Source organism: Ahaetulla prasina, chromosome 7, assembly GCF_028640845.1.
Source record: "Ahaetulla prasina isolate Xishuangbanna chromosome 7, ASM2864084v1, whole genome shotgun sequence".
Classification (NCBI taxonomy): Eukaryota; Metazoa; Chordata; class Lepidosauria; order Squamata; family Colubridae; genus Ahaetulla; species Ahaetulla prasina.
In genome coordinates this window covers 9,208,846-9,224,093 of record NC_080545.1, presented here as the reverse complement: position 1 = coordinate 9,224,093, position 15,248 = coordinate 9,208,846, and the positions used below count along the sequence as shown (strand labels likewise).

Sequence of the window (15,248 nt, the reverse complement as noted above, 5' to 3'; positions counted from 1 at the left end):
AATCAACATAAATTGTACTGGGATACTAAAAAAACCAATATAAATCTTGGATACAAGCAACAAAGTTATAGGCAGAAAAAGATAAAGAGATAGGAAAAATGAGAATAATAGTAATACAGCCTTCCTTACTAGATAGTTAGACAATGTTGTGGGAATTAGTTGTTTAGCAGAGTGTTGGCATGGGGGGAAAATTGTCCTTGTGTCTAGTTGTTCTGGCCTGCAGTGCTTTAGAGCGTCATTTTGAAGTTAGAAGTTGAAACAGTTTATGTCCAGGATATGAGGGGTCCGTAAATATTTTCACAGCCCTCTTTTTGACTCGTGCAGTATACAGGTCCTCAATGGAAGGCAGGTTGGTAGCCACTGTTTTTTCTTCAGTTCTGTCTAATGTAATATAACTAACGGTGTGTGTTGTGTTGTGCTGTGCTGTGCTATACTATGCTATGTTCAGAGGTGGGTTTCAGCAGGTTCTGACCAGTTCTGGAGAACCGGTAGCGGAAATTTTGAGTAGTTTGGAGAACCAGTAGTAAAAATTCTGATTGGCCCCGCCCCCATATATTCTCTGCCTCCTGAGTCCCAGCTGATCGGGAGGAAATGGGGATTTTGCAGTAACCTTCCCCTGGATTGGGGAAGGAATGGAGATTTTACAGTATCCTTTCCCTGCCATGCCCACCAAGCCTCACCCACCAAGCCATGCCACGCCCACAGAACTGGTAGTAAAAAAAAATTTGAAACCCACCACTGGTTATGTTATGTTATGTTATGTTATGTTATGTTATGTTATGTTATGTTATGTTATGTTTTATATTATGTTGTTATGTTATGTTATGTTATGTTACATTACGTTACGTTACGTTACATTAGAAAAAATAATTGCTACCAACCTGCCTTTCATTGAGGACCTGTATACTGCACGAATCAAAAAGAGGGCTGTGAAAATATTTACAGACCCCTCACATCCTGGACATAAACTGTTTAAACTCCTACCCTCAAAACGACGCTATAGAGCACTGCACACCAGAACAACTAGACACAAGAACAGTTTTTTCCCGAAGGCCATCACTCTGCTAAACAAATAATTCCCTCAACACTGTCAAACTATTTACTAAATCTGTACTACTATTAATCTTCTCATCGTTCCCATCACCAATCTCTTTCCACTTATGATTGTATGACTGTAACTTTGTTGCTGGCAATCCTTATGATTTATATTGTTATATTGACCATCATTTGTGTTGTAAATGTTGTACCTTTGATGAAGGTATCCTTTCTCTTATGTACACTGAGAGCATATGCACCAAAGACAAATTCCTTGTGTGTCCAATCACACTTGGCCAATTAAAAAAATTTCTATTAACTATATAATATGGAGGACTGTATTATATTGGTGTCGTTTGTGTGGGCTTAATTTCCTTTCTTAGGGTCAAAAACCCCTGAGTTCTTCAGCCTTTGAGATTGACAGACTATGGACAACTTGGAAGATCTCCAATGGTTAAAGTTTCTTTCATGGGAATCCTTGCGTTAATACTGAAAAATATGTCATTATTATGACTTCCGTAACAAGGGACTCACAATGGAGATTGTGACAGTTGCCTGCAGGGATGCTGTTGTTCTCACTTATGAAAAGAACAATTTTCCAAGCACATGGAATAGTTCCCATAAAGCTTCTCCTTTCGTAAATAAGAATGGGAAAGATTCTTCATGTTTGCCTGGGTCTCTGTTAAAGTTACCACATGCATCTCTTTACCAGCTGGGGGGGTCAATAGTCACCATTCTTCGTAGCCCTTTCCTTTTGTTTTTTTGTTCTTTTCTTTTTTTCTAGTTTAATAAAGGCTAAATCCCCCAATGAACTCATGCTTGGTTTGCTCAGTGCTTAAATCGAAATCTAAACAGAACAAAAATCAATGCTTATTAAAGATGAACAGATGCAATTATTCTTGGCTACGCTTCTATTCATTTCTCTGTACATAAGCCTTTGTAATATTTGTCTAAATAATTCTAAACTATCCCCCACCACCACCCACCTATAAAGGAATTTATAATAAAACTTTGGATGCGACAGAAGTAGCCTTTTCCCAACTCTGATGTGAACTAATCTTGGTTTCCTTTTAATCAGAATTTTGGAATTTTGTTTGAAATACTGACGCAATTTGTTTCTTATGATACACAATGCTTAATACAGAATAGATGAGACTTTTTGTTCTGGATATTTCTACACCCATCCCAGTAAAAACAACTGGGAGGCCGCTGCTCCTTGACCAACTTAAAAATTTCAATTAATACAAGTTAAAATTACAGAAAAATAAATGAACACTTACTTCCTTGTTCACACAACTGTTGGGCTAAGGCATCCTTGAATATAATTTGACCTCTGTGAGTAGCAGTTGCCCTAGAAATAGAAAGAAATATGTCAAAAAAACCCAAAACAAAACCGCATAACTAAACTGCAGAACAAAAATACCCTTTTTAGGGAAAGAAACACAATCTATACCAGTATCTCCCAACCTAGACAACTTGAAGATATATGGACTTCACCTCCCAGAATTCTTAGCGATGGCCATTTTGACCGGGAATTCTGGGAATTGAAGTCAACACATCTCAAAATTGCCCAAAATTGGAAAATGTTAGTTATAAATACTAAAGCAGTTCAAAGACAAGTGGAACGTAGTTCTTGTTGAGAAAATTTGTCCTATATCATTAAAAAAATAACCCATTTGAAGGAAATGTTTAAGTATATTTTCTCCTTTCTTAAAACTGAAGAAGTGGTTGGGATGTATCCACTGTCAAAACATGGCTGGTTAGCTTTCTTGTTTAGTTCCTTCTTTGTAAGTAGCCAAGAGTCCAAATTTTATGTAAAGGTACTCCGCGCAGGTAGTCCTCAACTTATAACAGTTCACTTAGTGATGGTTCAAAGTTACGAAAGCACCAAAAAAGTGACTTACAATCGTTACACCTGCCCTGGAGAGGAGGAAAATGCAAGGGGCCCTTCCGAGCTCTGTTTTCGCTGACAGAGGGTTGCAGGAGGCCGTCGTGGCTGAAAACGGATCTCGGGAGCCCGTTTTCGCTGGTAGAGCGCTTGGGCCGCCACAGGCGCCCCCAGCACAAGTGACATTGAGCTGCCTATGCCCCCCCCCAAGGTCGAACACAACCAGTGGCAAATGGCTGTGACTGAGGTGATCAATTATGGCCAGATCACAAGAGCTGCTTTGATTTGAGGGCCAATCAATCTGCCTCTGAATCCAATATATCTTTTTCCTTTCCACAAGGGAGTCTACAAATACCAGCAATTACACACACTCCAGAGATGGGTTTCAGCAGGTTCTGACCAGTTCTGGAGAACTGGTAGCGGGAATTTTGAGTAGTTCGGAGAACTGGTAGTAAAAATTATGACTGGCCCCGCCCCCATCTATTCTCTACCTCCCAAGTCCCAGCTGATCAGGAGGAAATGGAGATTTTGCAGTAACCTTCCCCTGGACTGGGGAAGGAATGGAGATTTTACAGTATCCTTCCCCTGCCACGCCCACCAAGCCACACCCACCAAGCTAGGCCACGCCCACCAAGCCACACCCAGAGAACCGGTAGTTAAAAAAATTTGAAACCCACCACTGACACACTCGTCCTTTCTTTCCCTTCAAAGGTGGGTTTCACATACTGTAGCTACCAGTTCGCCCAGCACCGGAAATGTGAGCATGCACCATCCGCGCATGTGCGTGATGTCAAATAGCACGGCAATTCACTAGCACGCGCTGCCCGCACTTGCGTGCAATGTCAAAACAACGTAGCAATTAGCTCACACGCGCCATCCGCGCATGCTTGCGGCATCAAAAACACAGCGATATAGGACGGGATTGCGCCCGGGCAGGCCCACCTGCAGGTCGCCGCTACAAGTTTCACCCGAACTGGTGCGAACAGCCTCTGCTTCCCTTGTAGGCAAGATGGTCAAATAACAATGAAATGGGGGAGCTTCATGCAAGCTTTCTGAACGAAGAAGCTGTACATTTGGGAGTCATCCATTCTGCCCAAAACTTTTATTATTATTATTATTTTATTTATTTATTTATTTATTTGTCAAAACATGTATAAGATAACAGATATAAGAGATCATAGCTCAGGCTTTGCTCTGTTTGAAACACAACCACCACACATAACTTTTAACTGCCCCGTTATCTTTTATTTGTTCACTGCAGAATAACTACCGCTGCCCACGGTATGATGCTAATAATAGAAATAATATAATCAAATATAGAGGTTAATGATCTGAAAATTAAACACTGGTTACAAGTTGCTATAATAAGTTCAGAATCACTTCCAGCAGAAATAATGACGTTTTACCTTGGAGTTAATCGTAACAGATAATCAGATCTGATTTTCATCGATTATAAAGATGGATGAGAGACCACAAAGCTGAAACTTAAGCTGAATTTTTAAAACAATTTGAATGAGTTGAATATAGAAACATAGAAAACTGATGGCAGCGAAACACCTAGTGCTTCATTGACTCTGCCCTTTGAGTTTTTTCTTTTTCATTTATGTATTTTAATCGTAATTTTATTAATTTTATTTTTTGTTGGATGACAGACATGGTTATCCCAAGCAAGTTTAAACTTAGTTACTGAGCCACTAACTCTTCATTTGTATTGTATATATTATATATTTGTTTTCTGAGCGTTTTCGCGGGTGTTTGTATGTAGGTCTTTGGTTATTCGGGTTTTCTCCCGCTTCTGGGAGCACGAAGCTGAAGTCTGAAGATGACGAATGAGACTTCGTCGAAACGTCGCCAAGACACTTCCAATTTTACGTGGGAGAATAACCAAAGACCTATATTTTATATATATGTATATATATATGTATATATATGTATATGTATATATATATATATATATATATATATATATATATATATATATATATATATATATATATGGATATATGGAGATATATATATATATATATATATATATATATATATATATATATATATATATATGGATATATGTATATATATGTATATATAGGTCTTTGGTTGAAACACCCGTGAAAACCTCAGAAAACAAATATGTATATATGTATATATGTATATATGTATATGTACACACACACACACACACACACACACACATTTAATAAAGGACATTCCTTATTAAAGGAGAAGTTTTCATTTCAACAATTTAACTCGAAGGGAAAGTTTGCAGCAATTTGCCAATTTCTATATTGCTACTCAGGCCAGAAATTCTTACAAACTGATTATAAAAAGGTAAAGATTCCCCTCGCACATACGTGCTAGTCGTTCCTGACTCTAGGGGGCGGTGCTCATCTCCATTTCAAAGCCAAAGAGCCAGCGCTGTCCGAAGACGTCTCTATGGTCATGTGGCCGGCATGGCTAAATGCCAGAGGCGCATGGAACACTGTTATCTTCCCACCAAAGGTGGTCTCTATTTTTCTACTTGCATTTTTTACATGCTTTCAAACTGCTAGATTGGCAGAAGTTAGGACAAGTAACGGGAGCTCACCCCATTACACGGCAGCACTAGGGATTCGAACAGCTGAACTGCCGACCTTTTGATCGACAAGCTCAACGTCTTAGCCCCTGAGCCACCACGTCCCCTACAAACTGATTATAGCCATCCATTAATCCTGCAAGTAAATGCCAATGCACTCTCTAAACAACACATTGCTTGCTAACATTTTTACTATGTAAATAAATAATTAAAAATGAAACGCACCAACAAATAACGAAAGTCAACTCTTGTCGAAGAGTCAACATAGCTTCTGCAAACTGTTTAGAAAATAATATTTTAATATTCATCTTGAAGAAAATCCTGAGGATGTGGATATAAATGAGCTAGTTCAAGAAGACTTTCTGTTGTGACCCAGGCCCAAGTAGGTGGTGGTAGATGCAATCAGTTCAAAAACATACATACTTTATTAGTCTATAGTCCAAACTAAATCAAAACAAATTCTTCATAACACAAGTCTTCAGTCTTATCACTAACCTAATTAGAGGCAAACTGCCAAAGGCAAAAGTTCAAAAGCAGAAGACGCTGACAAGAAATAAATGCAGCAAGACAAGGAGCAAGTCTATCAACATTGTTTTCCGGCAAAGAGCGCAAACGCCATTGCTAGTCTTTTAAGCCTTATGGGAGGGGCCAATCATCTCTTGGCCCTACTCCCAAGTCATCCTTTTTGCTTTAACTGCTCTTGCCTTCTGGCAACTCTGCGCATGCATACACTAGGAACAGGCTCCTCTGCCTCACTACTGTCAACCTCTGGAAGCTCTGGAGTCCGCACCTCACTCCCAGATGGCCCTGGCCACACCTCAGCCTCCGACGCAAAGCCCTCATCCGGGCCTTCCCCAGCCTCTAGGACTGGTCCATGTTCTTCCTCAGCCTCATCACTGTCCAACTCCGCTGCCAGCTCTGCAGGCTGCTGGCAGACCACAACACTTTCCAACAATGAACTTCCAGAAAAACTTTGGATAAAATCCTGCAAAAATTATTACCTCATAGTTAAAAAATAAGTGGATGAGTCTGGGAAAATGCTAGTATAAAGAGAACTCTGGGCCTATAAGAGATTTCATTCATCAGACAGATGACCAGAGAATTCCAGAGGCACTAATTTATGAATATCTCTTCGGACTGATGAATTTTGTATCATCTTCTTTTAATGACTCCATAATCCCTTGCGGGGTGGGCAACTAAATGGAGCTGAGTGGCCGGATGTCCTTCCTGTCGCCAATGCAGAGTTGTGTTCAGCAGATATATTCTCATTGTGCCCAGAGAGAGAAATAACTGCCTCTACCTAGCATCGAACTCACAGCCTCCTGATTGTGGGGCAAGAACGCCATCTCTAGGCTACCGCACCACTATTTATGAATTTTGTTTGATTTGGCTTAATTACACTCCTTACCTCCCAGCCCAAAACAATGCGTATAGCTACTGTACGTTAGGATGGTGTCAATCTGTTATTTCCTTGTAGCTCAGTTGCATGCGGAGATGGAGACTGCTGGACTTTGTGTGCCTCTCTTTATGACTATTGCGAAGTGCAGAGAAGAGCAACAAAGATGATAAATCGGCTGGAGACTAAATCATATGATGAACAGTTGAGGGAGCTGGGTATGTCTAGCCTATCGAAGAGAAGGATTGCCGGGGGGCATGATAACTGTCTTTCCGGTACTTGAAGGGCTGTCACAGAGGGGAGGAGATTCAGGGGTGGAATCCAGCCGGTTCGGGTAAACCGTTAACTCTGATAATCAGCTGAGAGTGAACTGGTTTGCTCCGACGATCAGCTGGGCTCTCCCTGCAGTATACTGACCTATATTTCCTTTGTCTGAAACCCAGCTGATAGGCGCAGCAGAGCAGATTGCCGCGCCTCAGCTGTTTTACTCACCGAGGCTGAAGTAGAAGGTAAATTTTAGAGCTGTTTTCAAACACACTGCGTGCGTATGGAGCACGCGTTTGATGAACTGGTTGTTACATTGGTTGAATCCCACCATTGATGGGATTGATTTATTCTCCAAAGCACCAGGCAGCAGGACAAGAAACAATGGGTGGAAGCTTAGAGAGATCTATCCTAGAAATAAGGAGAATGTCAGTTTTGGAAGGCAATTTTCTTTCTTGCTTCTTAGCTGCCACATATTTTAGCTGGGGAAGTTGGGAGGGGGGTTGTTGTTGGAGCGGTAGAAAGTTAGTCATAACAACATTCCGTTTTCAAGGATATCCTGCGTCTGATGGAGACTGCCTGAAGATTGTATCCAATTGAGTGTGAAGAGTTGATTGGACAATGTGATGAACTTGTGGGTTTGGGGCAGGGCTGTGAACTGTCAACTGGGTGTGGAAAACCTGGAAGCTTTCAGTTTCGGGTTTTCCCAGCTGTGCCAACATGACATCTCTAATAAATTGGAACTTTAAGGAACCTCAAGCCTCAGAGCTTTATTTCGTTGGGGGTGTTCCTTGGAACCCTGACAGAGAAATTTTCTCAGCGCGAGAACAATTAATCGATGGACTTGCTTGCCTCCTGGAATTGTGGGTGCTCCACAATTCTCAAAAATGGTCTGGACAACAGGTTGGGATGGTATAAAGTCTCCTGCCTTGAGCAGAGAGTTGGACTAGAAGATCTTTGAGTTTCCTACCAGAAACGTCTAGGTTCTATCTTTAGCTAGGACTCATGCTGAAATTACAACCTTCACTGGAAAAGATCGTTGCACCCCAATGTAGAGAGCGAAAGAAAAGCGAGAGATGTTGAAGAAATGGCCTCCTCAGGCTGCTGTGGAGTTTTCATTGACCACATTCCACTGAAGCATGTTGACATATGGAGATACTTGAGGTATGTGATGCTTGTTATGAACACAGAGACAATACGTTTTTGTGAGGGACGTAAGGGCTCTCTTGAGACATGGGGTTTTTGTCTCTTTAAGAGCAAAGGTCAGAGGAACCAAAAATTGAATTTTGGGGGCTACAGGGCAGACAGTATGTCTAGAGGAAGGTAAACATTGCATTTTCTGCAATACTTGCTCATAGTTTTTTTTTTGTTGTTTTGTTTTTTTTTGTTTTTTTTTAGCCACAGGAAGGAGCTTGGTTGACTTCAGATGCATGGATTCAACTGGTGAAGTCTTTGGTGTCAGCATGGAGGGGAGAAGGAGAGAATGAAAGAAAATATGGGTGACTTCTCGTCCTGCTCATATTCTACTCCAAACTTCAGTCTTGTCATCGGTACCCAAGAAGACCTGGATGGATGCTGTCGAAGAATTCAGAGTGAAATCCATCCTGAATTTCCTCAGACAGTCACTTTTTCAACTGTCTAATGCTTGGTTTAAAACAAGAGATTTCACCTCGTTCTCTCGTCCCCTTCTTCTTTTGCCCTCCATCGTTCACAGCGTTAGAATAGAATTTATTGGCCAAGTGTGATTGGACACACAAGGAATTTGTTTTGGTGCATATGCTCTCAGTGTACATAAAAGGAAAAAAAAAACCTTCATCAAAGGTACAACATTTACAACACAAACGATGGTCATAGGTTGCAATTTAACCCTTAATGATAGCAACAAGGGGCCTCTGGTGGCTCTACAGACTAAGACAGTCTGTTATTAACACAGCTGCTTGCAATTACTGCAAGTTCAAGTCCCACCAGGCCCAAGGTTGACTCAGCCTTCCATCCTTTATAAGGTAGGTAAAATGAGGACCCAGATTGTTGGGGGCAATAAGTTGACTTTGTATATAATATACAAAAGGATGAAGACTATTGCTTAACACAGTGTAAGCCGCCCTGAGTCTTCGGAGAAGGGCGGGATATAAATGCAAATTTCAAAAAAAATTAAAAACAAAACAAAACAAAAAGTTACAGTCATACAGTCATAAGTGGAAGGAGATGGGTGATGGAAACGATGAGAAGATTAATAGTAGTGCAGATTTAGTAAATAGTGTGACAGTGTTGAGGGAATTATTTGTTTAGCAGAGTGATGGCCTTTGGGAAAAAACTGTTCTTGTGTCTAGTTGTTCTGTTGTGCAGTGCTCTATAGCATCGCTTTGAGGGTAGGAGTTGAAATGTTTTATGTCCAGGATGTGAGGGATCTGTAAATATTTTCACAGCCCTCTTTTTGACTCGTGCAGTATACAGGTCCTCAGTGGAAGGCAGGTTGGTAGCAATTATTTTTTTCTGCTGTTCTAATTATCCTCTGAAGTCTGTGTTTTTCTTGTTGGGTTGCAGAACCGAACCAGTTATAGAGGTGCAAATGACAGACTCAATAATTCCTCTGTAGAACTGGATCAGCAGCTCCTTGTGCAGTTTAAGCTTTCTGAGTTGATGCAGAAAGAACAGTCTTTGTTGTCCTTTTTTGATGATGTTTTTGATGTTAGCTGTCCATTTTAGATCTTGCGATATGATAGAACCTCTTAGAATAGTTTGCCTCTTCTCCAGGGAGTCCTTCCTTCTCATTAGATGGCCAAAGTATTTGAGTTTCCTCTTCAGGATCTGGCCTTCTAAAGAGCAGTCAGGGTTGATCTCCTCTAGGACTGACTTGTTTGATCGCCTTGCAGTCCGAGGGACTCGCAGGAATCTTCTCCAGCACCAGACTTCAAAGGCCTCAATTCTTGGGCGTTCAGCCTTCCTTATGGTCCAACTTTCACAGCCATCCATTGCAACTGGGAAAACCATAGTCCTCAATGTACAATCACAGTTAAGCCCAAAATAAAATTAAAACCAATTTTACTAGTTTTAACTAATAAGAGTGAAGCTTTTTAGTCTATTTTTCTATGTATCGCTCCTCTTTATTTATTTTTTTATGGTCTGGATATTTGAATGCTTTTCTTTACTTTTCTTCTTTCTTTCTGCTAGTTAATGACCCCAATAAAGTTATCTGAATTATAAATGTCCTATAAGTACAAGGACTTGTTGCTACTTGCAGCAAAGCTTAGTCGGCCTTTGATAAATTTAGTCAACTACAAGGAACAACGGACTGAGAAATTGCGGTAGTAAATCAAGAAAAAGGAATGCTTATTTATAAAATCAGATGAAAGGAAACCTTTCCAGAGAATGAAATATATGAATGAGCCAAGGAATTTTTTTTTTCACTTCCTTGAAATGCAGTAGATACAAAGTCCACCTCCAGATACTACAGCATTGCTATAATTGGAAGTTTAATCATTTGAGGATAAATTATTTTCCTTTGTGAAGAAGAGAATAGTTTTATTACTGACAATACAAAAATAGATGTAATTATTCTGGATGATTTAGCTGTAAAATATTCTGGGAGCAATCATCATATATAGATAGATTGATAGGTAGATAGGTAGGTAGGCAGGCAGGCAGACAGACAGACAGACAGACAGACAGACAGATAGATAGATAGAGATAGAGATAGAGATAGAGAGAGGCTATATTGGCTATAGTGGGACTGCCTCTGATAGCCATCTACTGGAAGACTAGCAGTCTTCTGTGTCCAGTTGGTTGGCCACTGTGAAACAGCAGAACTAGATGAGCCAGGAGTCTAATTCTGCTTATGCTTAATTTTATGTTAAAAAATAATTGCTATCAACCTGCCTTCCATTGAGGACCTGTATACTGCACGAATCAAGAAGAGGGCCGTGAAAATATTTGCAGATCACTCGCATCCTGGACATAAACTGTTTCAACTCCTACCCTCAAAACGACGCTATAGAGCACTGCACACCAGAACAACTAGACACAAGAACAGTTTTTCCCCGAAGGCCATCACTCTGCTAAAGAAATAATTCCATCAACACTGTCAGACTATTTACTGAATCTGCACTACTATTAATCGACTCATAGTTCCCATCACCAATCTCTTTCCACTTATGACTGTATGACTATAACTTGTTGCTGGCAATCCTTATGATTTATATTGATATATTGACCATCAATTGTGTTGTAAATGTTGTACCTTGATGAACGTATCTTTTCTTTTATGTACACTGAGAGCATATGCACCAAGACAAATTCCTTGTGTATCCAATCACACTTGGCCAATAAAATTCTATTCTATTCTTATGTCACCATGAAACTACAGCATCCAATCAGAGGTGGTATTCAGCAGGTTCTGACCAGTTCTGGAGACCCAATAGTAACCGGTAGAAATTTGAAGTAGTTTGGAGAACCGGTAAATACCACCTCTGACTGGCCCCGCCCGCATCTATTCCCTGCCTCCCAAGTCCCAGCTGATCAGGAGGAAATGGGGACTTTGCAGTAACCTTCCCTTGGAATAGGGAGGGAATGGAGATTTTGCAGTATCTTTCCCTTGCCTTGCCCACCAAGCCACATCCACAGAACTGGTAGTAAAAAATTTTGAAACCCACCACTGCATCCAATCATTGAAAAATGGATAACTCTATAGGAACTCCTCAAGTTACAACAATAATTGAACCTGGTAGTAAGACTCATAACCCAAAGTCTGACATTTATTCATTTGTGTGTGAGAAGAAAAATCACCAAGAAGCTTTATGGCTGTGAATACTTGAGAGGGAACAAAACAGATTCCTTCTATGGAACATAGTGAAACCCTTTTGAAAAATCATCTAGTATCTTCTTACGTTCAACTATCCCCACCAAAAATATCTGTTTCTGAAAGATGCACCTGAAAAATAAAACTTTTGGGAAGTTGTATACTGAAAAAACAGCAGTGGGAAATACTTAAATATTCTGGAATTACATGTAGAAACAGTTGTATCTTCTTTTTTTAAGAAAGAACACAGGGAAATTTATATTTTAAAAATCAAGCAATCTGGACATGGGTTTTTTTTAAAAAAAAAAATCACAAGGAAATGAACGTGAAAGATATATTTTGAGGAAATTGGTATCAAAAAGCGCAGATTGCATACAAAAGCATTTCCAACATCATAAACGAACACCATAGATCTGTTCAACAATGAGTTTTTAAATTACCAGGTCAGATCCGTACCTCCATAACACAGGCAATAAAATAACCTAGCTATAGATGTATCCACATCATTTCACTTTGAGGCTATTCAGAATGACAAAACATTACATTTATTCTAAAAATGCTGAGTTCAATCCCATCGAGGTTAATTACCACACCGATCAAAATCTCGTCTCTTGCTTACCTTCGTAATGAGCAATCGAACGGTGCAATAAATAAATTCACCTTGGAATAAATTTCACTGGAGATGATTATACGTATCTCTAAAAAGACATTTATTGGGTGACTTCCCTAAGAAGCAAGGAAGCATTTTTTTTCGTGCAAGTGAAATGGGCCTTGGCAGAATTCAATCCGACAAAATTTATTACTGTTCAGAACCAAAATTTGCTTTTAAACAGTTTACAATGCTTCCAACAAGACATTTTGCTTCTCCAAAGCTACAGAAGCTAAAGGCAAAAGGTTCCCCTCGCACATATGCACTAGTCGTTCCTGACTCTAGGGGGCGTGCTCATCTTCATTTCAAAGCCGAAGAGTCAGCGCTGTCCGAAGATGTCTCCATGGTCGTAAACACTACACTACTAACCAGAGCATATAAACATTTGCTAGACCAATTCTTGAATACAGCTCGACTGTTTGGAACCCATACCACATTTCTGACATCAATACAATTGAGCGTGTCCAGAAATATTTTACAAGCAGAGTTTTCCACACCTCTGATCACAACAAAATACCTTATGCCACCAGACTTGAAATCCTGGGTTTAGAAAATTTAGAACTCCGCCGCCTTCGGCATGATTTGAGTATAACTCAAAAAATCATCTGCTACAATGTCCTTCCTGTCAAAGACTACTTCAGCTTCAATCGCAACAATACACGAGCACACAATAGATTTAAACTTAATGTGAACCGCTCCAATCTTTTTTTTTTTTTTATTGAAAGAGTTTTAAAAAACAAAAACATTTTTCCCCCTTTTTTCCCCCTCCCTCCCCAAAAAACAAAACAAAACAAAACCCTCCCCCCCCCCCAGCTTCCCGGGTCAATCACAAGGTATTGTTATACATAAACCAAACATAGAATAAAATTTTCCCTTCCAATCCAAATAACCACATCCAAAGCTTTTCATCTCCCAACCCCCTCCCCATTACATAAAATAACTTTCTAATTATTCAAAGGCAATCTGATATTTCTTAATCTGATATCTGTTTTGTAGATAATCAATCCATTTTTTCCATTCAATTAAATATCTTTCCTGCGTATTGTCTTTTAAAAACGCTGAGATTTTAGCCATCTCAGCCAAATTAATAACTTTCAATATCCATTCTTCTATTGTAGGTACCTCTTCTTTCTTCCAGTGTTGTCCAAACAACAGTCTTGCTGCTGTTATTAAATTCAGAATCAATTTAGTCTCAATCCCTGTACAATCCGTTATAATTCCCAAAAGGATGAACCGCTCCAATCTTGATTGCAGAAAATATGACTTCAGTAACAGAGTTTTTAATGCCTGGAATGCACTACCTGACTCTGTGGTCTCTTCCCAGAATCCCCAAAGCTTTAACCAAAGACTATCTACTGTTGACCTCACCCCATTCCTAAGAGGTCTGTAAGGGGCGTGCATAAGAGCACCAGCATGCCTACCGTTCCTGTCCTAATGTTCCCTCTGATTGTATCCAATTCGTATGGTTATTTCATGCTTATACTCATATATACTGTTGTGTTTGACAAATAAATAAAATAAAATAAAATTTGTCCTTTCAAAGTGCCAGAAATTTTCCCCCCTCTAATTTTCTAAAAATTAACACTGTTAAAACAAGGTAAGGTATTTTATTAGCTGTGTAAAAACCCATGTGAAAATTATTAATATTGTTATGTACACAGAGGCAGCCAGATATAGGTAGTCCTCGACGTACGACCCCAAATTTTATGTTGCTGAGTGAGACATTTGTTAAGTGAGTTTTGCCCCAATTTATGCCCTTTCTTGCTGCAGTTGTTAAGCGAGGCACTGCAGTTGTTGAGTCAGTGACACGGTTGTTAAGTGAAATCTGGCTTCCCCATTGACTTTGCTTGTCAGATGGTCGCAGAAGCGGATCACGTGACATTGCAACCGTCATAAATATGAACCAGTCGCCAAGCATCTGAATTCTGATCGCAAGACCTTGGGGATGCTGCCCCAGTCTTCAGTGTGAAGTTACGACAGTGCTGTCGTAACTTTGAATGGTCACTAAACGAATGTCTGTAAATCAAGGACTACCTGTAGTTCTGACTCGCTTTGGACTATCAGATGTTGATGGTGAGGATGGTGGTGATAGATATATCTTTTTTATCTCCCCTTTTATTTTTCTTCTTTCCTATCTGCTAGCTTTTTCGGGCTTGTGTGGTACATAAGCCGAATAACAAATGTTTTGGCTCATGGTCAACATGACATTTATTGCCAAACCGGGATATGAATTGAAGGCTTCTTTGTTGACCTTCATCTACTTATATAAATTAAATAGCAGCAACAGTTGCATAATCTTAGTCTAGACAAGGTATTAATCCCTGTCATGTTTTTTTTTTAATCCAGCCAAGGCACGACCGCAGAAGACTTTCCATGAAAGATCTTACGAGAGAGTTGGGATAGAGTGGAGAGAAGGATTTGGGAAAATAAATAAATAAAAAGATATTTTATGAAGGCAGATTAAGAAAGAAAAGAGGAGGGTATTTACAAAAGAAAGGATTTGGGTTGGGAAGAAAGCCAAGAGCCTGAAGCCAATAATAGCTCAACAGGCTGTCAAATGTAGAATCCGGTGGGTCCAAGCATTTCTCACACACAATGTTGTGAGTCGGTTTCATGCCAAGATTCTGCAAGAATGAAAGAGAGTACAGA

General features: G+C 39.8%; 1 protein-coding gene across 2 annotated transcripts in view; it reads right to left on the bottom strand.

Moving 5' to 3' along the window:
- Positions 1-15,248, bottom strand: part of RELN (reelin) — a 457,527-nt gene that overhangs the window by 263,420 nt on the left and 178,859 nt on the right. For both annotated transcript variants that reach the window (XM_058190565.1, XM_058190566.1), the window contains exon 4: positions 2,316-2,386. In XM_058190565.1, coding sequence (XP_058046548.1) covers positions 2,316-2,386 — 71 coding nt within the window. The remainder of the gene's footprint in view (positions 1-2,315; positions 2,387-15,248) is intronic.